At 38.2% G+C, this 27071-nt stretch overlaps 1 protein-coding gene across 1 annotated transcript in view; it reads right to left on the minus strand.

Moving 5' to 3' along the window:
• The window catches only part of RBMS3 (RNA binding motif single stranded interacting protein 3), a gene marked incomplete at its 3' end in the record, with an annotated part of 509930 nt that overhangs the window by 246598 nt on the left and 236261 nt on the right, over window positions 1-27071 (minus strand). The window contains exon 4 of the mRNA XM_081344341.1: window positions 3665-3756. Coding sequence (XP_081200467.1) covers window positions 3665-3756 — 92 coding nt within the window. The remainder of the gene's footprint in view (window positions 1-3664; window positions 3757-27071) is intronic.

Here is a 27071-nt window from a genome sequence, read left to right on the forward strand (position 1 = left end):
AGCCTTAGCCAAGCTTTTGCATGAAAGAGAACCAATTTGATGTAGTGGTTAAGTTGCTATCCTAGAAACGGGGACTGTAAGTTCTGGATCTATTTTAAGCCTGAAGGCTGGCTGGATGACTAGGAAATCATCTGTCAGCCGAACCTACCTCATAGAGTTATTGTGAAAATGGACATGTTGGGTACCTTGATTTATTTGTAACTATGTATCTATATGTTACTAAAACTATCAGTGACATGATCGTTATATAGGTGAAACGATGAATCATAGACAAAATTTTTGAACCAAGGTACCTCAAATAGGCTAACTTACAGAATATGTTCACAATGCAGAACCCATGACTCCTGAAGCAATAAAACTTTGTGGCTGTTTCTGTGCTACTAGCTACTCCTAAAACCTGAACTCCATTTTTTAATGAAGCAATGAAACTTGGGAAAGTTGTGCTTGCTTCAGCGCTGCTAGCTACTCCTTCAGTAGTCACCTGATCTTCATTTTCAATATTCCATGACATTTTTTGCCAGTCAGTCATGCAATCCTTTAGTCCTTCTTTATCCAGCAGCAAGCAGATTATTCATCATATGGTTCTAAAGAAGCAACAATGTTAAGGTATATGAAGAAAAGTCTGGATATTTTTATTACCGGTACTTTATATATTCCTTCTGTGGCACACAAACATGCATAACATATACCTATTTTTATTCAGGAACTCAGGGCACCTGCATAGTGCACTGTTCTTCTATATTTCTTGACCATAACCCTGTAAGTAAATTGGGCTGAGCCCATGTATACATCAGTATTTTCTCATTGTTTCATTTTCCAACTGCTTCCTACTTTGAAACTGAGCATAGACTCAGATGGAGAGGGGAAAGGATGTTTGTATTATTTGTAAAAAATGTTTTGTTTTATATTTTATAAATGTTTTGAGTGAGTTGTAGGAGATATTTCCATTTAATTTTGACTATTAAAATGAATAAGTGAGTACAAGTGATTTTATATATTGTACAGTATTGATAAAGACTATTTGGATTTTTGAATGAGTGATGGACACGAAAAAGGATGTGTATATTATCTGCAAAAATGGTTTTGTTTTATATTCACTGATATAGTAATTAAATTATTGGATTCATCCAAATTATTTTGATGTGACTAAATACATTTGTTCATGACATAATATCTTCTGATTTGTATCACTGAATTAAGAGTAGGCATTCTGTATAAAAGTTTAAACTGTATGCAAGTGTTAGTGTTAGTGTGTATATTGTATATTGTATTGCCATGTATACATTATTATCACATAAGGATAAAGTAGTAAATTCGGATTCCTCACCTTTTCAGGGTCTTTGTACTTTGACATGTTTGCATAGGATACAAACATATCCACTTTAGATTTATTTTTTTTAAAGTTCTCAAATTTCATCAAAAGTAATCATTTAACTCCTAGGAGGTCTACTTCAGAGGAAAATAGAATATCAATTGTCTTGGTGTTCTCTGATATATCTCTGTCCTTTCCAGTGACTTCTACATTGCCTATCTATAGCTATTTATTCCAAGCTGATTGGAATTAAAAAAAACCAGCAACACATTTCCTCAAAAGAAAAAAGGCAACTTTTTACTATAGTAATTTACAACATCTAAACATATATAAAAGTTTTTTTGGTAGGAGAGAAAAGAGTAGGAGATTCAGAATCAATTGTCATCTACTCAAAGATACTCAAGAAGACATCAAGCTGATGCTGAAGTCATAATATCAACTCACAAATAAAATGAACTGTATGTTTCTGTCATTTGCATAACGCTATTTAATATCACTTGCTTCATTGGCCCTCCCCCATGGATCATACAGTCTAGTGATATTGACAGTTGCAATTCAATAAGACATAAAAGACCTCACCTTCCCACCTCTGCCTTATTAGTTTTAGTTAGAACTGAAATGTAGATACACGGTGACCTTTTGAGATTTACTTAATTGGAAATACATAATGTGAGTTTCTCAGGTAAAGAAACTATGAAATTTCTAAACTGCATCAATATTTCATGCTTTTGCCTTGAGATGCCTATTTTGGTTGGCATCACCATTTCATCATTCAACCTACCAGCTGATTTCCATAAGCATCCTCAGAAAAATTTCAACGGTGGGTTTTTATTAATTCACTGAAAAATGTTAAGAAACAGAACAATATAAAATAAGATTCTTGTTTAGAAAAATATTGCAAGCAAAGAAAACATTTAAAAGTATCAAATTTCAAAGACAACGGTCTTGTCAAATATTTTGACAAAAGTACCATCTTGGTAGCAACAGTTGGCTGTTCTAGAATGTTCATTTTACACAAATTAAATTACATCACCAAACCATACATTAATTGCAGAAGGTGTACAGTGATCACTGTAAACAAATAAGACAATTAATAAATCAGGATTTTAAAAATCTGTTACAGTGGTCCACTACTATACGAATGGTCTAATAATGCAATCTTTGATGTAATCAAACCTAAGTAGAATTTAGCCTAAAACACCAGTCCTCACAAAGGAGATTTCTTGTAAGTGTGAACTCTTCAATTGTACTAAATATTTAGTCAAAAATACAATCTGGCTTTGGAAATGGTGCACAAACAAATAAGGGCTCATCTATTACATTAACAAGAACTTCAGACTAAAAATACAGAAATCTAATTCTTATTTTATATCGCATACATGGTAGTATGAATTAAGACATTCATAACTGTTAGAGAAATTCCTTATACTGTATTTTAGTCTTCTATGTGCAAAGGGCACAAACAGAATAAAAGAATCCTTATTAATATTTTTTACTAATCAAATGCATACTATTGAGAAACATTACTTGGGATAATGCACAATATCTAATTTTCCTTTTTTGATTGTGGTCCCAATACCAAACAATGAAATGTCATTTCAACTGGATCATTTAAAAGAAAATAGCAATGGATTCTACAAGTGTTTCATGACAGTAAACTTCTGGGCAAGCATAAACAAACACCAGGCTATTTAAATCTTCATTGTTAAATGCAAATACAGACATTTCCTACTTTACAAAGGATGAGCTCCATACATGAAAATATGCCAGGCATTTTATCAAAATAGAATGCTGTCAATAGTTATTGACCTTTGGGTACTTATTTATCCTAAATATGTTTTTCAACTGGCCACCTTGTTACAGCTAAAAGTGTTACATATTTCCAGCAACTATTTGCACCAGCTATCCATGAAGTATAAAGTCTTCCTTAAGATCTGAAGTCTCGGACCATATCCAACCTAGATGTTTCTTGTGCAACATATAGTTCTTTTCTTCTTGTCCAATATTTAACTTTCATATTTAACATGTTAATGATCAGAAGGAAATCTGAAGTGGTTCAAGGAGCCTTGGCACTAATGCTTTATGGTACTGCATTTTTGTTCTTTGCAAGATAAATTTTAGATGCAAAAAGGGGGGGAGCATCCAACATTTATAAATGCATAAAGACTGGTGATGACCAAGAGATAAACAAATCAGTAGAGGAGAAAATAAAAATTCTATAAATGGATAAGGCAAGATCATTTTGATTCTGAAAAGAATGACAAAAATAATCTGAATTTTCACTATAAACTAATATCACATTATATTAAAGTAAAGCAGTACAATCAAGCAATGTTTACGCATTAATCTTACCTTAGCCATCTGAGCTTGCACACCATTTGCTTTAAGAGATGCTACAGCTTTCTGTGCAGCTGCTGGACTATCAAAATCTACAAAACCGTAACCTTTTGAGAGGGAGGAAAAAAGTAGCATTCATTAATATACATAAAGAACAAACTATTTTACCAAATCTTTCCTATCAACAATGTATTATTTAAAAATTAAATAATGTTTAAATATCAACGGCTACTTCAAGATTTTGGATGAGTTTCGACAGTCGCGGATGAAATGTTAAGTAAGACATGACCTGTTTTGTATTAAGCCAGACCAAGGAATGAATAAGTGAAATTTTATTGCCTGCTCTGGCAACAATTTTCCGGAGTGTTCAGCAAATGGCTCTCTTTCCCCTGCATTTGATCCTTATAACTGGAGATGCCAAAAATAAACCTGGGACCTTTAAAAGTCAATGGACACTTCAAGAAAACTGATTATTTGTCCAGAATAGCTTACTTGTTGAATCTGATTGTGGGATAACAATGATGACTCTACAAAATATTGTAACCAAGCAATTCATTCCTTTTTTTAGCTACAGAAAATTATACTTTTGTTGCAACATTTTCAAAAATTTCTAACAGAATGATGAAATACAGAATTATTGAACTGAACCTAATTTTGGAATCTTCCTTCATATCAGGTATGTGAATATTTTTTGGAATGTACGCAATGTATTCATTTGAGAAAGGCCACAGCTTCATTTTTTTGTAATGACTGTGCAATCTAAAGAGCTTGCACCCACCTCAAAAGCTATAATAGTATTTAGTACTAGAATGCTAATAGCTTCAGGCAGACATCTCCATTTACTAGATCAATATGCATCCACATACAAGGCAATCATAAATATGCTACAGCATTTAATGCACTTTAAATGTATTAGTATCTCATGCATGTATTAAAAGAAGAAGAAATGAAATAAATGAATCTAAGTACTTCAATTAATTCCATATATTGCAAATATATAAATCCTGTTTTAAGAAATTGCAATGGTATAATAAAAATCGTAATTTTTATGATACGCTTCCTGTAAATAACCTGTAAACATTTATTTCTCATATTTAACTCAATGGGAACTGCTTCAAAATAGAAAATTCAAACTGAAATTTGAAACATGCAAATTAAGTGGGTAACTAAATACATTTACAGTGTATTCAGAAAGTATTCAGACCCCCTTTCACTTTTGTCAATTTTGTTATGCTTCAGCTTGATTCTACATTTGTTGAAATCCATTTTTTCTCATTAATCTACACTCAGTACCCCATAATGCCAAAGTAAAAACAAAATTTTGCTGTAGCAAAACAAAATTGACAAAAGTGAAGGGTGTCTGAATACTTTTTGAATGCACTGTATATAGATATTTCATTCCTAATAAAATATGCAGAAGAAATAAATAATAAATGTAAGTGCTAAAATATAGACAAAATAAGCTTAAAGAAATTATCAGTAAGAACCAAAATATCCAAGATATCTTAAGTTCCATAGTGTTTTCCCAGCAGATATAGACATAAAAGATGTACAGATGTGTACATTGAGCCATAAAATCAATTTGCTTTTGTCAAAAATTGTTTTATTTGTTTATAGTTTTTTTTCTTTAATGAATCTGGAAAAAAATCGATCTTACTTATTGGAAAAAAAGATTTAGTAATAGCTGCAGTTTAGCTCTAAAGGTTTTTGAAGTGAAACTGTTTCCAAATTATTACCCTGTGAACAATGTCTGCTGAAAAAGGAAAAAGAGTTCAAGAGCTTGATTTTCATTAACCTTTCGGTCCTTTTTATGCCCCCAATCCAGCTGTGCTGCTTTATGATGATAGGGAGGAGGTGCTCTTGGGCAATATGAGCAAAGAACACCACAAGTATATGCCAAGAGTATATATTCCCAAGCAGGGTCACACAATGAGTGAAAGTTGTCCCTGCTGCCAGCCAAAGCAAACAGACATCTATATTGGGCAGCAGCCAAATAGGAATATGCTGCAGGCAGATGTTTACTTTGGTGACAACGGAAAAGGCATCAACTCATACCATGTGGGGGAAGGCAATGGTAAACTATTCCTGTACTTTTAACAAGAAAACCACACGGCAGAAAATAGAACATGATTGACAAAGTAGTGCTGGATGATGGGCCTCTCAAGTTGGATGGCACTCAACACGCTACTGACGAATTGCTGAGGATCTTTCAGAATATAAACAGCATTTATGATATGGCTAGATTAAAACCTTCAGGACATCTAAGTTGCTGATGTCAATCAGGAAAATAAAATCAGAAACTATAAAGACAGAAGAACATGAAATGTAAGAAACACAGATATAGGAAAATTCAACACAGCTAAAGATAAAATGAAAGACTACAAACTAACATCTTAAGCATCTGAATTGCTCACTCTCAATGAGAAGATCACATTGTTTATTACTCAGGATATGAAAAACAGGAACAGTATTGCTTTTATAGTTAGGAAGAATATAACAACAGCAGTAGTTTGTTACAATCAATGAATGTATATTATTGATCATACTTCATGGACAACCCTTTAATATCGCAATCATTCAGGTTTATGGTCTACTACTGATGCAGAAGTAGAAGAGGTTGATGAGTGTTATAATCTAGTTCAATTTGAACTTAACAAACCATGCAAGCAAGGTGTACTGCTTGTGACTGGAGACTGGAATTGGACACTGGAGTTCAATTATAGTACCAAAGAAATGGTGCTGACTGTAGAACACATCTCAAACTGCTCGTGTGCAAATTTCAAGTTAAGCTAAAGAAGAGGAGAAAACCTGTCAGTTTCCTCAATATAATCTTGAACACATATCCACATTTTTCAAGAAGAACATTAGGGCCTCAACAGTCCTGAAACTCACTGATAAAAGAACCAGAGGAATTATGGAATAAATTTAAAGATGTTGTTAAAGATGATTGTGAAAAGAAACCCTGCCAAATGTCAAGAAAGACAACACAGCAAATTGGATGTCCAGGTAAATTATAGTAATTGAACTACAGCCACATAGTCTTCATGGGGCTGCCCCTGAACAGCATTGCAAAAGCTTCACCACAAATAACACAACTGCTTCGGGGATTACATTGGTTGCTAGAGTATTTCCAAGTGCAATTCAAGGTGCTGGTAATTATCTTTAAAGCCTTTGTGATGGATTACCTAAGGCAGAGGTCCTCAACCTATGAGGCCAGTAGTGGGTTGTGGCCTCTTGGCCACTGGACCATGTGAGTGGCTGGCCAGTGCACGCATGCATGTGTACATGCTCATCCTCTGTCCTTGCGTCAGCATTAGCTGAGCCATGAGCCCTGAGCCTCAAGCAAGCACTAGCTGAGCCACGAGCTGTGAGGTGCTCGCCAGTGTGAGCTGAGTCATAATCTGGCACTAGTCGTGAAGTGGCTCAAAGACCACTCGGAGACAGATGGCTGGGTCTAACAGTTTATTGAGGTACCGGACACCTAGGTGCTCAGCTTCAGCTCTTTTATAGCTGGCAGCTGGCTGGCTGTGCCAATCCGCTGCTCATTCTTCTCCCGCCGGGACTGCTGGGCCAATCGGCTCTGGTGTGTGTTTTGACAGCTTGCGTCCTCGTGGTGGGTTGCGCATGTGTGGTGGAGAGCTGCGTTGACAGCGGAGATCTGTCAGCTGGCTGCACATGCGCCTTTGCCGGCGGCAGCTTTTGACAGCTGTCAAAAGCTACCGCGTGTAATCCTGTCACAGTATTTACCTCATACAACGTTAACATTCTTCCAACTCTTAACACTTATCATTAATATTTAACATATAACACGTCGAGCCGCAAGCCTCTTGGCAGCACTAGCTGAGCAGTGAGCTGTGAGCCTCTCACTGGCGGTAGCCAAGCTGCAAGCTACGTGCCAGCAGTAGCCGAGCTGCACATCAGTGCTAGCAGCACCATTTGTGGAGTGCGCATTCTCACAGCTCCATTCGCGCACACACAGCCACATCTGCGTGTGTGCACACTTGCACATAAAGATGTCTGTCTCTCCCTTTTCCACCAGGCCACCAACCCAGAAAGGTTGGTGATCCCTGACCTAAGGGACCATCTTCTTCTGGTAGTTTTTATTCATTAAATCTGATCTTGTTTAATGGGTATGCTCCAGGCACCATCGGCTAAGGAATATCAGCTGGTGGGGACCAGGAAGTAGCAACTTCCCTTTGAAACATTGTCACTCTTAAGATCAGGATGGCTACAATACTGCTGTTCTTTAGGAAGGCCTTGAAGACCTGTCAAGTGCCAAGGTTTGGTGTCTTGAGTATGTGAAGGGTCCCATTTTCTGGTTATACTGAAACAAATGGATTGTATCTCTTGGCTTTTATTTGTATTTAATTTATTTTTGTATTATATTTCAGTTGTTTTTATGATTGTTCTCCATTCAGAATCATTGGTTTGAGGTACAATTATAAAACTGAATAAATAAGTTGCTAAAAGAAAAGAAACCAGAACTAAGAAACATAAATATTTCAGAAAGGAACTTCACAAAGAGTTTCAGAGACTTGTTAGAACAGACAAGAAGCAGTATTACAACAATATATGTAAAGACATTGAATGGAACATCAAAGGAAAAGCAAGTAAACTCTTTCAAAATATTTCTGAACTCAGAAAGAGGTTCAAATCTTGAACTGGTACAGTTAAGGATCTCAATGGAGAGTAAAGCCCTAATAAGCAGGCATATACATAGAATGAAGGCTATTGCTAAGCACATTGATTTGTGCTTCTTAAATTGTAAGCCGCCCTGAGTCTTCGGAGAAGGGCGGGATATAAATGGAATAAAAAAAAATTATTCAAAGGAGATCAAACTAAAATAGAAGAAATATACTGAAATACTGTTCAATATAGGTAACAATATTCAAGATATCTTAGATGATATTCTCTATTTACAAGAACATCTAGTAGCAGATAGTACTAGGACTAGATGTTCAAGCTTATAAAAGGCCACAGTACAAGAACTGGATGCTTAAGCTAACTTTATAAAAGGCCATGTTACAATGGCAATGAGTGCATAATTAGAAGACATTGGAGACCACGTTAGGAACAAGTTGTCATAAACAAAATCTATGTGGTCACTAAGAGTTGACAATGGTTCAATCAACTTTTTATATCACTACCCATGCCACACAGTCTATGTGATATCATGGTTTAATTTCTAACTTCAGAAAGTTATGTAGGGTAAAGAAAATTCTGCTCAAACCTATGATAATTCAATGGCATAATTCTATAATAGTCTAGCTTGCTGTTAATGTTTACAAAGTGCTAAAAAGATGCAATTGGGATTTGGATTGAAATATTAACAAAATGCAGATGTGACTCAATCTTATTTCTCTATATTATCACAGATATTTGAAGTTATGCAGGCATTGAACATGTGCTTACATTACTGAATTAATGTAATGATGAATTAATCATAAGAAAGATGAATTTATAAACTTTTTTTCAAATATTGTATGCATACAAAATATAGTAATATGCATAGTACATACAAAAGGTAGTACATAGTACAAAAATATTAAAAATTAAAATATTCATAAATGTAGATATTAATACATTTTGCATTTTCCCAAAGTATTCAAGCAAAAGGATAAGATCAAAATTATAATCTTAAAGATGAATATCCTGACAGTATATTTTTATATTCAATAATAATAATAATAATAATAATAATAATAATAATAATAATAATAATAATAATAATAAGAAGAAGAAGAAGAAGAAGAAGAAGAAGAGTCCGCAAAATACTAAAATCAAAGCTGAATGCTGGAAATATAATTAAAGCCATTAATATATGGGCAGTGCCAGAGATACGCTACCCAGCTGGAATTATCAACTGGACATTGACTGAATTGGAACACCTAGACCGGAAAACGCGTAAACTTTTGAACATGCACCATGCTCTACATCCACAAAGTGACATCGACAGATTGTACCTGCCAAGAAGTATAGGGGAAAGAGGACTACTGCAAATCCACCAAACTGTAGAAGAAGAAAAACGAAGTTTGAATGACTATGTGAATCAAAGTACAGAAAAATTGCTGCAGGCTGTGAAAACAGAGAGCATTATCAAAATAACAGAAACAAAGTCAGAATATAAGGAAAAATGGCTGGATGACATTAAATAGATGGAAAACCAAAGCTTTGCATGGACAACATCTGGAAAACATTGAAGGAAAATGTGATAACAACTTGACATGGGCATGGCTTAAGATGGGAACCATCAAGAAAGAAATGGAAGGCTTAATACTGGCTGCTCAAGAACAAGCACTACAAACTAATGCCATGAAAGCAAAGATACAAAAATCTACTGACAATCCAAATTGCCGACTTTGCAACGACAAAGTTGAAACTGTTTCACATTTAATATGTGAGTGCAGCAAAATTGCGCAAAGTGATTACAAAGCTAGACATGACCAAGTTGCTAAACTAATCCACTGGGTATTGTGTAAAAAATACAACTGGCCTGTGTCCGAAAAGTCAAGGGAACGTAGGGTGGAAAATGTTGTTGAGAATGAGAGGGTGAAGATCTTGTGGGACTTCCGAATACAGACAGATCGCCATTTGGAACACAACACGCCAGATATTGCAGTTGTAGAGAACTGAAGCATACAGCTGATTGATATCGCTGTACCAGAAGATGCCAGAGTTGAAGAAAAAGAACTGGAAAAAATTATGAAATACCGCAACCTGGCCATTGAAACTGCCCGATTATGGTGATACCTATTGTCATCAGGGCACTGGGAACTATGTCCAAAAACTTTGCAAAATACATCAAGAAATTGTAGCTTCCTGCAATAACTCCAGCAAAGCTACAAAAAACTGTGCTACTCGGAACATCTTACATTTTAGGAGATACCTGGTTGATACCTAGGATGCTGGCAGCAACCCGTGTCAACCATTAGTGCCAGTCAATTTGAGTGTTCAGTTGACTGAGTTCATGTTTTATGAATAAAAGTTTTAAATAATAATAATACTAATACTTGAATTACTTCTTTTGATTTCAAAAGGCAATCTTCCCATTCCAAAATTTTCCCTTGTCTCCAAATTTTGAATAGTTTATTTTTGAGCCAACTGAAGACAACCTAAAAGTTAGTTTAGACTTGAATCAACCATTCTTGTCAAAAAGCCTAGGCTTGATATGATATATGATGGTAATGTGATCACCCTTCTTCATCTATGACTGTTGCAATGAAACTGGAGGGTGTGTTGATTTTTAAAGAAATTTTTAATTTCCTTTTCTATTACAAAAGAGGAAGAAAAGATGAGAATGGCAACCTTGAGAGCCTGAAGCTAATATAAATTACAGGTGACTTGGATAAGATTCTGACCTTCAATCCTACAGCTGCAATATGAAAAACAGTGACATATCCCATAGAAATTTCACAAGAAATTGTATAGCATGTAATATAACAGAACCATAGGACAAAAATGATTAGAAAAAAAGGAAAATGATTAAAAGATATTTATGATCTACAGAAACTGAACTTGTTTTTGTTCATTTTGAACTCTGCTTGAAAGGAACATTTATGAATTATCCTCTTAATAAGATCACTGGAATAACTATTGTAATTGGTCTGAACATATAAATAACACAGGGAAATTCAATTAACATTCTGATTTCATGTTTTGAAAACAGCTTTTTTTCAACCATATTCTTTTTATTATTATTATTTTTACTTTTTGCCAGTCTTTTCATGGTATGTCACAAAGAAATGAAATTGTTATCCACAGTTTTAACAACGTTTTGCCAATAAACAGAATTTTGAATGATTAATATCACTTTTCCCCAAATACTTGTTCTCAAGCAGATTTGTTCCCTTTATTATTTATACATTATTTGTTTCCTGCATTTTTATATCATTTATAAAACAATTATCTCTCAAAGATGTTTAAATAAATTAAGCATGAGAAGCAGACCTTGCCATCCAGTTACTTAAAACAATAAGCCATACAAAGAGATGAGAAATGAGGAACAAAGAAAGAATGGAGGCAATCAGTATCAGAAATAAAACAGTAAGCAAAATGTAAAGTTGATCTTTGATTCTTGGAAGTCTTGCTTAACCAGAAATTTGAACTCTTCTTCTTCTTTGGTCAATGGATTGGCCAGCTTCTCAGTTGCAAGGCTGCTTCCAAAGGAGATTAATTTTTATTCTAGTCAATGCAAGGGGTCAAATTCTCCTGCTACCATGATATTTTCCCTAGAAAGTTAACAATGTTTTCTTTCATGAAGCTTTCTGCTGATGGATACTAATAGCCTCCTACATTTTCTGGCTTTGGGGTTCCCATTGAATTTGATGGAAGAAAAAATATTTTAGAAATTATTTTAATGGAGAAGACCAGTGCTCTTTTTGTAAAAGAAAAAGGTGCCGGAACTCACATGTGTCATACAACCCGCCTTGCCTACCCTACAAGGTTCTATCCAAAAAAGGTGCCGGAACTCCGTTCTATGAGAAAAAAAGGTGCCATAGAACTCCGTTCTATGAGAAAAAAAGCCCTGGAGAAGACAACTTTGATGAAATTCTGGATGGGGCACGGTGGTGTTGGATTGGACAAAGAGGACAGAGAATGTCCTGGATTTCGCACTACTACAAAATCTAACTTCTATGACTCTCAATACTCCATTAATTCCCACAAAAATAAATTCTTCATTTTTCTTTATTAAATATTATTTATTTATTTATTCTTTATTAAAATATTTTAATAAAATTTTAAAAATAAATTGTTTTTAAAGAGTAGTACTACTATTACAATATACAAAAATCTTATTCTTTGCAAGTTATTGGTAATTTTCTTATAGCCTAAAGAGAGAATTTGGGGCAACTGTCCAAACTGTTGAAAAATTGAAGAAGAATTTATAGAGGCTACATTTGCTCATTCTAAAATAATCATTGAAATGGACTTCCGGTGGCGACGCGACGCTGAAAGACAGCCGTTTTCGGGCTGCCCGCTCCGCAGCTGTGTTTTTCCATCGTAAACAGCGCCGATCAGCTGTTTAGATGGAATTGAAGCCCCCTCCTCGGGAGAAGAGGAGGGGGTGAGGCCCCAGGTAGGGGTTGAGCTCTCCGGGGCCGCCTGAGCTGAGAGTTTGGGCGGCTGAAGGATTGAGCCCCCCCGAAGCCTGGGTTGCTCCGAGCTGCGCAGCGTCTCTGCTCCGTGATTTATGGAGCAGAGCCAGGCGTTAGCAACCACCCCTGCCAAAAGGAAATACTTTTGATTATCAAGATGCAGGCAGAGCGGTACAGGAGGTCAAGGTGAAGTGGACTCTTTATTTTTACTCTCTAGCTCAATGGACTTTATAGCTTTAAAGTGAAAGTGCGTAATAAGTGAAAGTGGGGGAAGATGGCGGCTAAAACTTCTAAAGCTCTTCGGAATGCGGGGTCTTCCCTGGTGCAAGAGACCTCATTGCAAGCTTTGCTTCCTCCTGCATCTCCCCCGGTATTGACGCTTAAGGATTTACAAGACGCTCTTGGAAAGCAGGCACAATTGATGTCTGATATGATGGATGAAAAGTTGAAAAAGCTGGAGGAGAAAATGGAGGAGAAAATGGAGAAATTGGAGAAGACGATGGAAGAGAAGCTGAGAGCAATGAGGGTGGACATCTTGTCTATGGTTGAATCCGTAGCTGAATGTGTGCTACAGCTGGATATAAAAGTGGAGGATCTCAGTCAAAAGAACTCTATATTAGAAGCAAAGGTATTAGAAAATGAAAATATAAGGGATAAAATGGACGAAGAATTGAGCCTTGTTCAGTATAATCAGATGCAGTATGCTATTAGAATTAGGGGTTTAAAGGAGAATGGTAAAGAAGATTTAAAGCAGCTGATTTCTGAGGCTCTGGAAGGGGTACTGGGCCAGTCAGCATCTGAAATTGAGGGAAATATGGACAACGTTTTTCGTGTAAATTCATGGATTGCAAGACAGAGGAAGTTACCCAGAGATGTGGTGGTCTATTTTACAAAGAGAGTAATTAGAGATGAAGTCATTCAAGCTGCTTATGATACTAATTTGGTAGTGGCTGAGCAAGAAGTTTTGGTTTTAAAAGAGATCCCTCCGAAGATCCTAAGGAGAAGGAAAGATTTTGCATTTCTAGTACAGGAACTTAAGAAACGTGATATTAAGTTTAGATGGGAGATTCCAGTTGGATTGGTGGCGACGCACGAAGGTAAAAGACATCGTTTGGTTACTGTGGCTCAGGCACGTGATTTTTATAGTAATGTGTTAAAAGCAACCCCCCTATCATTTTTGGAAGCTGCAAAAGGATACGGTGTGGGAAAGCTTCAAGATGTTGCAGATAGACAGACAGAGGACAATGGTGTTGGAGGGGATCAAGTCACAGTCTCATCGGTTGCTGCAGGAGGCCAGAAGATGACGCGTGCCGCCCTAAGAAGAGCGAGACGAGAGCAAGAGCAAGACCAGCAGAAAGTTATGGAATCTTCAAAGTGTGCTTACAGTGAAGATGTGGGAGGAGAGCGGTCTAAAGAAGTTTTGGGGGTCATGACAGAGGTGCTCCAAAAGTTTTGGGGCGTTAAGATTGCTGATTAAATTTTTAGATTAGAATGTCAATGGAGTAAAATTATTATAGAGGAGAAAGAAAGTTTTTTTTTTAATATTTTACACAATTTAAGATTGATGTTATTTGCTTGCTAGAAAAGTATATTAGGGTTATGGACTTAAAGTATGTGTTGAACTAAGAATGGGTATGTAAGCTCCTAATTAACAACAAGTTGTCTTAGAGATTGCCTAAATCTTTTTTTATATATACTCTTTTTATTTGAACTTTTATTTGAACTTAAGGATGATTTGGAACTGCGAGACATTTGGCGTGATACATGCAAGAACTATTTTTGATCATAGTTTAGTTTGGTCGGAGATTATTAAGATTAACAGAGATAGGCGCTTTTGGCCCGTAACTGAGAATTTGTTTGGAAATTAGAGAAAGGTGGGAGAATGCAAATAGCAGGTGAAAGTTTTTTTTTCTTTTCTTTTTTTTTTTAAATTAATAGGAATAAGGACTGGGATTAAGAAAATTTATTTTGAGTAAAGCTCTTTTTCTGTTTTCCTCTTTTTCTTTTCTACTTTATTTGTAATATTAATATTGTTTGTACTCATTTTATATGAGCTAGAGAGAGAATTTATAGTTTATTGTTGATAACATAGGGGTTTTTATGTTTGTTTTTTGATTTTATGCCCTGTATTTAGCTCTGGGAAGTCGGGGGGGGAGGAGGGAGTGGGGGAGAGGGATAGGGAGGGTTGGATAGGGGTGGGGGAGGGGGGATTAAAGTCAAAATGTATTGTAAAACTTTTTAAATAAAAAATAAATAAAAATAAAATAATCATTGAAATAATGGAAAGTTCCACTGGTTTGTGTCCATATAAATTTAGAAAAGATGGAATGCTCACTGTGAATTTTGCCTAATGTTACTCAGATTACTGTGGCAGTGGTGGCAACAAAAGTTGCAGGTTGTTATTAAAAGGAGCTGAAATATCCTATTGCAAAAGAAATAGCCCACTTATGTAATCCCTGTATTTAAAAAGAGAGCAAGAAAAAATTGAAAGGGTACATTTATTGTATACTGAGCTGGCTTTTTACTCCTACTGCTATTGATAGGATCTGCCATCTCTTTCTCAAATTAAGATATAAAATTAGCCAAAAAATATTATGGCATGATTAACATAACTGTCCTTATCATAACTAAGATGTCTGCTTTTGGTGCCAGAGCTACGGTGTCATTAAAGGATGGCAACTTGTTAATTTTTTAAATTATCATGAAAAAATAAATTTGGATTGTCCATATCAAATGAAAAGCTTCTTGCAAGAATTTTGTTCAAGATGAATTATAGGGGCCTCACAGAAATGTAGATATGGGATCAATCTATATATTATCTTTCCAATAAATTAGCCCTTAAGTATTAATAATATCTGTGGCAAACTAGTTAGTTAATATGTTCTCTCATGGTGATTCAATTAGGAATGCTTAATTATATTATCATTTTCGTCTGTTTTTAAAATGATGTCACAGTACCACATTTCTCAGCTGTGCACCTATTATTACTATAAAAAAGAATATTACATTCTAAAGCTTTGTGCTTTACTGCACATCAATATTTAACACTGCCAATGCTGGTTTCAACAGCATTTTATTATTTGGGCAACTGTGCCGATACAATTCCAGAACAGAATATCAGAAGTGGAGTTCTTATGAGATGAACCATCTGCTAGAAAGTTTTCAGTTAGTTTTTTTTTTTTTTATGTTCACATGGGAAAAAAACCGTGCATTTCAAGCACTGATAGAGCAGAAGGTTGAACAGACTTTAGAGGAGTTTGCAATTCTCTTAAATATTTAATTTAATTTAATGTTAATGTGTAATTTAACTAACACAGACTATTTTCAATGTAATCATTTACAACATAATCTAGGATTTCAAAGCAGTTTACAAATACAGTTTAAAAACAATAAAATCAACATAGTATCACACAGAAGAATTATAATGCAACTTAAACTCCGTAGATACAATTAGCCGTTAACCTAAACTCCAAAGACCCTGTGTTCATAAATATTCATTCTCAAAAGCATCAGTTATATTTACATTAACTTCCACATACAAAATTCCATTAGTAAATAGCAGCAAATGCTATTTATTGTTTAAGTATAGCATGACTAGCTCAAGTCTCATCAGTTTAAATGAGTCTGCTCTAATATCAAATACAGTACATATCAATAAATAAAGGCAATTTATTGTCATACTGAATGACACACACACACACACACACACACACACACACACACACCACCCTTTTCTTTCTAATGTTAAATTCCTTATGGAAATTCCTGCGACTCAAGTTTTTTTTGGAAGCCATTCTGTTGGTGATGTCCAGGGAAGCAATCTCTATTTACAGATTCCCCATGAATGCCATAAGGGTTATGTCCAGCAAAAATCCTCCTCTACTCCTTGCTTTAAAGCAGACATGTCAAACACAAGGCTCGGGGGCCAGACCTGGCCCGCAAAGTGGTTTCATGTGGCCCGCGAAGCCATCCTGGAAACAGTGAGGGAACGGCCCCCACTGCCTTGGCCCTGGCCCAGAGACCCTCCTTCTGCCAGAGACCCTCAGATCTGTCCCACTCCTGACCAGGCCCCACAGGCACCCTTAATGCGAATGATGTAGAGCTGGCCACGCCCACCCAGTAGGCCATACGCACTCTAGCCACGCCCACCCAGTAGGCCACACCCACCCTGCCCATACCCACCCGGCCTCCTGAGGGCAACTGCAATGCTGATGTGGCCCTCAATGAAATTGAGTTTGACACCCCTGCTTTAAAGTAACCCTGCTTGGAAGCAGTTCCTGGCTAACACCTATAAGATTCAGTTTTCTAAATCCATATTGTCTATCACCATTACAAACCATCAGAAACCTTGTTTCGAAGGAAATAAAAGGGCTACTTTAACTTGGCTGGACTGTATTAAAGTTAATCCTGAAAATGGAGGAATAACTATGCATTCTACAGTTGCTTATGTTTGGGTATCTATAAAGAAAGAGGGATTAGACATACTTAAAGAAACAGTAAAAAAAGTTCATAGTATAAGTATCTGTGTACATAGTCAGACACTGAGTAACTGCGTTTTCCATAATCTAAATGGCAATGGAACTCCTGGGCTCAGTTTCTCAATTAACTTGACAGTAGGTTCAACTGAGTTAAAAGTGAACGTCACTGTTTTTGTAACAAATCGCTCATTCTTATTTTTCCCTGCTTGTCAGGAGACCAGCAGAAAAGCAATTAGTGATAAGCAATGCAGTGAAAAAGTACCAAGTATACACTAATTAGGTCATTCACCAAGCACATTCATTTCACTGGCAGATTTAATCAATGTTTTCCTGAAATGCCTTAAATCTCTTATGCTAATTTAAAGGTTTGTTATTATTGTGCCTTTAAACACAGACGGAGTGCCTGGAAATTTTCAAGTGCTTTTTACCCCCTCCCATCTTTAAAATCACTTCCTAAATATTGTGCTTATTGCTTATCCACATTACACAGTACCAATTATAATAAAGTTCTAACAACTTTGTGTTTACATTCTAATATCAAAGGGAATTTGGTGGGAAAATTGCATAACTGTATATATTGCTACATAACAATGTGCAAACATATATTCAATTTCCACTTCCATTTTTATCCTGAGTCCAAATAAAATCTCAAAATAAAGTGAGGATGCACAATTTATGTATTATCCAGCTTATAGGGAGTCTTCCTTGCTACCACTACATGAAAATTCACTTTTGAATTTATATTTGCTGGAAAAAGAAACCTTTGCTGCCAGTAACAGAAAACTATCCGTTTAATGCTTTTGTTCAATACCTCTTTCCTACAAACACGCTTTGAGGAATTACATGAATGAGAATATCAGTGATAGACATTAATGATTATCCAACCCAGGTTGGAGAACTGTAAATACCTAAATTATTCCAAACTTCAAGAGAGCTGCTTTCAATGAGCTAAGGGAAAAGGCGGAAGAATTCCATGGATGGAAATCCTAAAAGGAAAAACAGTTCAAGACAACTGAAAAATTCTAAAAAATTGAGATAATTAAGGCACCAATACAAGCAATAATACCAAGAGGAAAAAATGGGAGACACCTAATGAGATTCGCTTCATTGCACCAAAATATCTGTTATAAACTGATAAATAATTGTCTTTCTGTCCCTCACAAGGTTTTATCAATTCTCCATTTCCAATTAGTGGTGCTTTTTGTGAAGTATAAATCAATTTTCATCATCATAACAACCTGGGCTGCAAGCGTACTACACAATTTTCGGTCCACCGCAACAGTGAGGAAAAGGAAGAACATACAGGTAAAGGAAGAATTGAGAAAATATACAGAATATTAACTGAACTAGAAGATCAGGCAAAAGGTTTAAAATTAATCTGGGAAACAGATTTAGGAGAAATAAATGATAAAGATTGGAAAAATATTTGGAGCAGAAGAGTATATAAGAATATGTCAGTTGAAGTTAAGAAAAATGGATATAAAGTGATATGGAGGTGGTACCTAACACCATGCAAATTAAATCAAATAGATGTTAAATATACAAATATTTGCTGGAGGTGTGAGAAAGAGATTGGAACATATAAACATATGTGGTGGGATTGTGATAGCACACAAAACATATGGGACATGGTGTTTAGGGAAATTAGAGAACTTTTGAAGGTAAATTTAGATAACACTGAGGATCGCATTACTGTTACTGGTGGAAAAACATGATATAAATGAAGCAAAACAGGAATTGATTGTAAATTTGATAACGGCAGCTAGTTTAGTGATGGTTAAATATTGGAGATAGAATTGGAATATTCAAAGAAATATTGAATGAAAAATGGAATATGGCAGTAAATGATAAATTAACAACAGAAATTAAATTAAAAAAGGGATGATTAAAGTAAATAATTATAATGAAATATGGGATGATTTTATAAAAATAAGTCTTGGTGGAAGGCAAAGGGAATAAACTTGCTCAGGAAAATATATGCTGTTTTGGAGGGGATAAGGGCACAATTGAAATATATTGTATATTGTTGGTTGTTATATGAGAAGAAATATAGGTAATAAAAATGATCTCCAGGGGTGTGGATGCACTGTAGTACTTTTATTTTTTATAGTTTTTTATTTAGATTTATATGTATTATGTTTGTGTTATCTGTATTTGAATAAAATAAAAAAAAATTAAAAAAGAAAGTATACAGGTTCACAGATATTTCAAAACAGTGAGATCCATTAAGCTATAATTTCATATGTCACAAGGAGTCAATAGGGAGAACATGAACTTTTGGAATCATTAAGTAATTAATACACAAGCTACTTGATAGAAAGCAGATTTTTTAAAAAATGATAATATGATGTTGGTTTCAGTGTAAAGGTTTGGTTTGAGGAATCAAACAGGAAACATGGACACCAGTTAGAAAAAATTGCAATCACAATTCAGTATAAGAGATCACTGATAATAGTGGCAAGATAACATTATTGTGAAATGTTACTATCAATAGATAGATATATAACAACATTCTTTAATCTGATGTGTCTTAAAATAGGTGGAACTTTAGCTCTCATTCTCAGAAAGCAGAGTTAATAACTGCTCATTGTATTCTAATAAAGCACTACTCAACATATCAAAAAGGCACTAGGGAGGCTATTGTATAATAACCTAATTCTGTCTCCTATCTTCCATGCAACAGACTTGCTATCATATTTTCTGCTTATATTGGGGAATGATGGATTTACTTTCTTTAAAAAAAACAAAATATCTGAGCACATATTAACTTAGAAAAAATAAGACTAATTCAAATGAGATCTTACCGTATAAATAAATTAGTGATTTTAATAAGGTATGTATGCTGCCAGTGATTTTTTTGTAAAAGAAAAAGGTACCGGAACTCACACATGTCATACAACCTGCCTTGCCTAACCTACAAGGTTCCATCCAAAAAAGGTGCCGGAACTCCGTTCTGAGCATTCTATGACAAAAAAAGCCCTGTATGCTGCCCATTGTTCTGATATAGTGGAAGGCCTTTACTATCTGAATTTGTTCCCAGGCCTGGACATGGTGTGCCTGTGGAGCTTTATCAAGTTTTTCTTGTTTTTATTGATGAAGTTGTTTTTAGCCTGGTTATTTTATATACTTGTCAGCCTTGAGCACAAGATGGATAAACCTTTGATGCAGTAGTGGATAAGGTGCCACACGAATAGAACCTGTCTCCACTATCATTTAACACTTACTGTATATAAAGTCACTGGAGCATGTCAAGCATCAGTCTGGGGTTCTGTATCACCAACATACTGATAACAAGTCAGTTTTTCTTCTTTACAGGTGAAACTCAAAAAATTAGAATATCGTGCAAAAGTTCATTTATTTCAGTAATGCAACTTAAAAGGTGAAACTAATATATGAGGTAGACTCATTACATGCAAAGCAAGATAGTTCAAGCCATGATTTGTCATAATTATGATGATTATGGCGTACAGCTCATAAAAACCCCAAATCAACAATCTCATAAAATTAGAACATTTGTTGTTGTGTGCTGCAAAGTCATGTCCGACTCATTGCGACCCTATGGACAACATTCCTCCAGGCCTTCCTGTCCTCTACCATCTTCTGGAGTCCATTTAAGCTCACGCCTACTGCTTCAGTGACTCCATCCAGCCACCTCATTCTCTGTCGTCCCCTTCTACTATTGCCCTCAATCTTTCCCAGCATTAGGCTCTTCTCCAGTGAGTCCTTCCTTCTCATTAGGTGGCCAAAGTATTTGAGTTTTAGCTTCAGGATCTGGCCTTCTAAAGAGCAGTCAGGGTTGATCTCCTCGAGGACTGACCGGTTTGATCGCCTTGCAGTCCAAGGGACTCACAGGAGTCTTCTACAGCACCATAGTTCAAAGGCCTCAATTCTTTGGCGCTCAGCCTTTTTTATGGTCCAGCTTTCACTGCCATACATTGCAACTGGGAAGACCATAGCCTTGACTATACGCACTGTTGTTGACAGGGTGATGTCTCTGCTTTTTAGTGTGCTGTCTAGATTTGCCATTGCTTTCCTCCCGAGGAGCAAGCGTCTTTTAATTTCTTGGCTACTGTCCCCATCTGCAGTGATCTTGGAGCCCAGGAAAATAAAATCTGTCACTACCTCCATTTCTTCCCCATCTATTTGCCAGGAATTGAGAGGGCCGGATGCCATGATCTTGGTTTTCTTAATGTTAAGTTTCAAGCCAACTTTTGCACTCTCCTTCTTCACCTGCAACAAGAGGGTCTTTAGTTCTTCTTCACTTTCTGCCATTAGAATGGTATCATCCGTATATCTTAGGTTGTTGATATTTCTCCTGGCAATCTTAATCGCAACTTTTGATTCATCTAGCCCTGCCTTTCTCATGATGTGCTCTGCACATTGGCTCCCGGTTGCCCTCCGGGTGAGATTCAAGGTGCTGGTGATGACCTATAAAGCCCTAAATGCCTTGGGTCCGGGATATCTGAGGGAACACCTGCTGCCGGCATCAAGCTCCCTTCGTCCAGTGCGCTCCCACAGGGAGGGCCTTCTCAGGGTGCCACCGGTAAGAGATTGCTGGCGGACAACACCCAGGGATAGGGCCTTCTCAGTGGGTGTGCCTGCCCTTTGGAACCAGCTGCCAGTGGAGCATAGGACTGCCCCCAACCTCCGTTCATTCTGCCGGGACCTGAAGACCTGGCTCTTCAAGCTCTCTGGCCCAGGCTGAGAATTTTAATTTTAATTTTAACTGGGGTTTTATTTGTTCAGAGATGGATATAATATTTTTAATTGTTTTTAACTTTTGTATTTTTGTTTTTAATCACCCTGTAAACCGCCCTGAGTCCTTCGGGAAAGGGCGGTATATAAATGTAATAAAATAAATAAATAAAATAAATAAATAGGCAGGGAGACAGTATACAGCCTTGCCGGACTCCTTTCCCAATTTTGAACCAATCAGTGGTTCCGTGTCTAGTTCTCACTGTTGCTTATTGGCCCACATATAGGTTTCTCAAGAGACAAATAAGATGGTCTGCTATGCCCATCTCTTTAAGAACTTGCGACAGTTTGTTATGATCCACACAATCAAAGGCTCTAGCATAGTCCAAGGGCCGGCAACCTAAAAGAGTGAAAGAGCCACTCGGAACCAGTTCCATCACAAAAGAAAAAACTCAGAGCCGCAAAGAAGGATGCGCATGTGCGCACATGTGCAAAACAACATGCTCCAACTCTTCCCCCCCAGGAAACTAAGAGGTTCGCAGACCGGTTTTCATGCCGCCTTCCAGCTGCTGCCACTACTGCTGCAAACTGGAAAGGGCGATTTGTAGCTTCGGGAGGCACCTGCGCGGCAGTGGTGGCAGGTTTCCCTGGCGACTGGCGCTGGGTCGCGGTGCCGTCTTCAGCCCGGGCGCCGCTGGACCCACCTGAGCACCCTCCCCCTCCCCCGGGGCCTCCAAACTGCCGCCACCCATTTGGAGAGCATGTTTGACAAAGGCGGAAGCTCTGCAAATGGGACGGTGGAGGTTTGGAGAGCTGCTGCCTTCGTCCGTCTTTCTTTCAAACTTGAAGGCAGCAGCTCTCCAAACTGGGCAGCGGAGATTTGGAGAGGGCGGCGGAGGTTTGCAGAGCTGCGCAGGTCTCCAAACCTCCGCCTCCCCATTTGGAGAGCTGCTGCCTTCGTCCGCGTTTGAAAGAAACACGGACGAACGCGGCAGCTCTTTACGTTTGAAAGAAACACGAACACAGCAGCTCTCTCCAAACCTCTGCCTCCCCGTTTGGAGAGCTGCTGCCTTCGTCCGTGTTTCTTTCAAATGCGGACGAAGAAAGTAGCTCTCCAAACAAGGAGGCGGAGGTTTGGAGAGCTGTGCAGCCCCATTTGGAGAGCTGCTGCCTTTATCTGTGTTTCTTTCAAACGCGGACGAACGCAGCAGCTCCCCGTTTGGAGAGCTGCTGCGTTTGTCTGCATTTGAAAGAAACGATCAGCGCTTTCTGCATTTGGGACGAAGAGAGAGGGAGACTGTAAGGAGGGCGAAATCAGCGCAGGCTGACAAACGCTGAATCTTGTGTCTTCGTTCCAAATGCAGAAAGCAAACTGAAACAAAGAGAAGGAGACTGCACTGGGCCACCCCAACAGCAGCTACCACCGGTGGAGCGATTGCCCGCTCCTTGGGGCTCACTGCTGCCATAAGAGCCGGCACAGGGATTTGTTTCTGTGGGGGAGGCGGAGGCTGACGGAGATGCGGCAGATCTCCAGCGTCTCTCTCTCGCCGCCGCCTCCATCGCTAGTTATTGGCTTCTGCTAAGGCTGAACCTGGGCAGCCTCCTCCACCCCCAGCAGTGACCGACCCACTCACTGACTGACCCACTCACCTTTCCAGCAGTCCTCCTGTCTCTTCCTATGCTGCCGCCATTTGCAGTCTGAGGAAGAAAAGAGGGTCCCACAAACCAAAGAACTTCAACCAATTAATTCAAGCTTCACAAGGTTTTTTTTAACCATGAGAAGTTTGAATTGATTGGTTGAACTTTTTTAGTCCCAGTTTTTTTGTGTTTTTTTTTTGGACTGCACATGGCAGAGGACTGGGAGCTGCAGGAGATGACTGAAAGAGCCGCATGCGGCTCCGGAGCCACGGGTTGCCAACCCGTGGCATAGTCAATGAAGCAGAAGTAGATGTTTTTCTGGAACTCCCTAGCTTTCTCCATGATCCAGCGTATGTTGGCAATTTGATCTCTAGTTCCTCTGCCTCTTCGAAATCCTGCCTGTACTTCTGGTAGTTCTCGATCCACATATTGCTGGAGTCTAGCTTGTAGGAATTTAAGCATAACTTTACTAGCATGAGAAATGAGTGCAATGGTGTGGTAGTTTGAACATTCTTTGGCACTGCCTTTCTTTGGAATTGGAATGTAAACTGATCTTTTCCAATCCTGTGGCCACTCTTGAGTTTTCCAAACTTGCTGGCAAATTGAGTGTAGCACTTTTACTGCATCGTCTTTTAAGATTTTGAATAGCTCAGCTGGAATACTGTCACCTTTGTTGTTGCTCAGCTTTTCTAAGGCCCACTTCACTTCACATTCTAGGATGTCTGGCTCGAGGTCAGTGACCACCTCATTGTGATTATCAGGGACATTAAGCTCATTCTTGTATAGTTCTTCTGTGTAATTTTGCCACCTCTTCTTAATCTCTTCTGCCTCTGTTAGGTCCCTGCCATTTTGGTCCTTTATCATGCCCATTTTTGCATGAAACGTTCCCTTCATCTCTCCAATTTTCTTGAAAAGATCTCTGGTCCTCCGTATTCTATTGTTTTCTTCCATTTCTTTGCACTGTTCATTTAAGAAGGCATTCTTATCTCTTCTAGCTATTCTCTGGAATTCTGCATTCAATTGGGCGTATCTTTCTTTTTCTCCCTTGCCTTTCGCTTCCTTCCTTTTCTCAGCTATTTGCAAAGCTTCCTCAGACAGTCATTTTGCTCTCTTGCATTTCTTTTTTTGGGGGATGGTTTTGGTTGCTACCTGTTGCGAACCTCGATCCAAAGTTCTTCAGGCACTCTATCAGATCTAATTCCTTAAATCTATTTGTCACCTCTACTGTATATTCAACAGGGATATGATTTAATTCATACCTGAGTGGCCTAGTGCTTGTCCCTACTTTCTTCAGTTTAAGCCTAAACTTTGCAATGAGAAGCTCATGGTCTGAGCCACAGTCAGCTCCTGGTCTTGTTTTTACTGACTGTATAGAGCTTCTCCATCTTTGGCTGCAGAGCATATAGTCAATCTGATTTTTGTGTTGACCATCTGGTGATGTCCATGTGTAGGGTTGTTGGAAAAGAGTGTTTGCTATGACCATCGTATTCTCTTGGTAAAATTCTATCAGCCTGTGCCCTGCTTCATTTTGTACTCCAAGGCCAAACTTGCCTGTTATTCCAGTTATCTTTTGGTTTCCTACTTTAGCATTCCAATCCCCCATGATGATAAGAACATCATTTTTTGGTGTTAGTTCTATAAGGTGCTGTAGGGCTTCATAGAACCGGTCAATTTCATCCTCTTTAGCACTGGTGGTTGGGGCATAGACTTGGACTACTGTGATATTGAATGGTTTGCCTTGGATTCAAACTGAGATCATTCTGTCATTTTGTGGATTGTATCCCAGTATTGCTTTTCCTACTCTTTTATTGACTATGAAGGCTACTCCATTTCTTCTGAGGGATTCTTGCCTGCAGTAGTATACCTGATGGTCATCTGAATTAAATTCACCCATTCCTGTCCATTTTAGTTCACTGATACCTAAGATGTCGATGTTCAGTCTTGTCATCTCTTTTTTGACCACGTCCAGCTTTCCTTGATTCATGGATCTTACATTCCAGGTTCCTATGGAGAAAAAATCTTTACAGCATCGGACTTTCCTTTCACCACCAGACGCATCCACAGCTGAACGTCCTTTCGGCTTTCGCCCAGTCGCTTCATTCTTTCTGGCGCTACTAGTACTAGCCCTCTGCTCTTCCCCAGTAGCATATTGGACACCTTCCGACCTGAGGGGCTCATCTTCCTTCGTCATATTGTTTTGCCTTTTGGTACTGTCCATAGGGTTTTCATGGCAAAGATACTGGAGTGGGTTGCCATTTCCTTCTCCAGTGGATCACATTTTGTCAGAACTCTCTGCTATGACCTTTCTGTCTTGGGTGGCCCTGCACAGCTTAGCTCATAGCTTCATTGAATTACGCAAGCCCCTTCGCCACGACAAGGCTGTAATCCATGAAGTTGTTAGAATATTACATGCAATCAATAAAACAAGGAGTGTACATAGAACAATATCGGACCTCTGAAAAGTATAAGCATGCATATGTACTCAGTACTTGGTTTGGGCCCCTTTTGCAGCAATTACTGCCTCAACGCGGTGTGGCATGGAAGCTGTCAGCCTGTGGCACTGCTGAGGCGTTATGGAAGACCAGGATGCTTCAACAGCAGCCTTCAGCTCTTCGGTTGTTCGGTCTCATGTCTCTCATCTTTCTCTTGGGGGTTCAGGTCAGGCGAGTTTGCTGGCCAATCAAGCACAGTAATCCCACGGTCATTGAACCAGGTTTTGGTGCTTTTGGCAGTGTGGGCAGGTGCCAAGTCCTGCTGGAAAATGAAGTCAGCATCCCCATAAAGCTTGTCTGCGGAAGGAAGCATGAAGTGCTCCAAAATCTCCTGGTAGACAGCTGCGTTGACCCTGGACTTAATGAAGCACAGTGGACCAACACCAGCAGATGACATGGTTCCCCAGATAAACACAGACAGTGGAAACTTCACACTGGACTTCAAGCATCTTGCAGTGTTTGCCTCTCCATTCTTCCTCCAGACTCTGGGTCCTTGTTTTCCAAATGAGATGCAAAAGTTGCTCTCATCAGAAAAGAGGACTTTGGACCACTGAGCAACAGACCAGGTCTCTTTTTCTTTAGCCCAGGTAAGACGCTTCTGAGATCCTGAAGCTAAAACTCAAATACTTTGGCCACCTAATGAGAAGGAAGGACTCACTGGAGAAGAGCCTAATGCTGGGAAAGATCGAGGGCAATAGAAGAAGGGGACGACAGAGAATGAGGTGGCTGGATGGAGTCACTGAAGCAGTAGGTGTGAGCTTAAATGGACTCCAGAAGATGGTAGAGGACAGGAAGGCCTGGAGGAATGTTGTCCATAGGGTCGCGATGGGTCGGACACGACTTCGCAGCTAACAACAACAACAACAAAGACGCTTCTGATGTTGTTTGTTGTTCAGGAGCGGCTTGACAAGAGGAATACGACATTTGAAGCCCATGTCCAGGATCCGTCTGTGTGTGGTGGCTATTGATGCACTGACTCCAGCCTCAGTCCACTCCTTGTGAAAGTCCCCAACACTTTTCAGTG

Source organism: Vipera berus, assembly GCF_964194415.1.
Source record: "Vipera berus genome assembly, chromosome: Z".
NCBI classification, from domain to species: Eukaryota; Metazoa; Chordata; class Lepidosauria; order Squamata; family Viperidae; genus Vipera; species Vipera berus.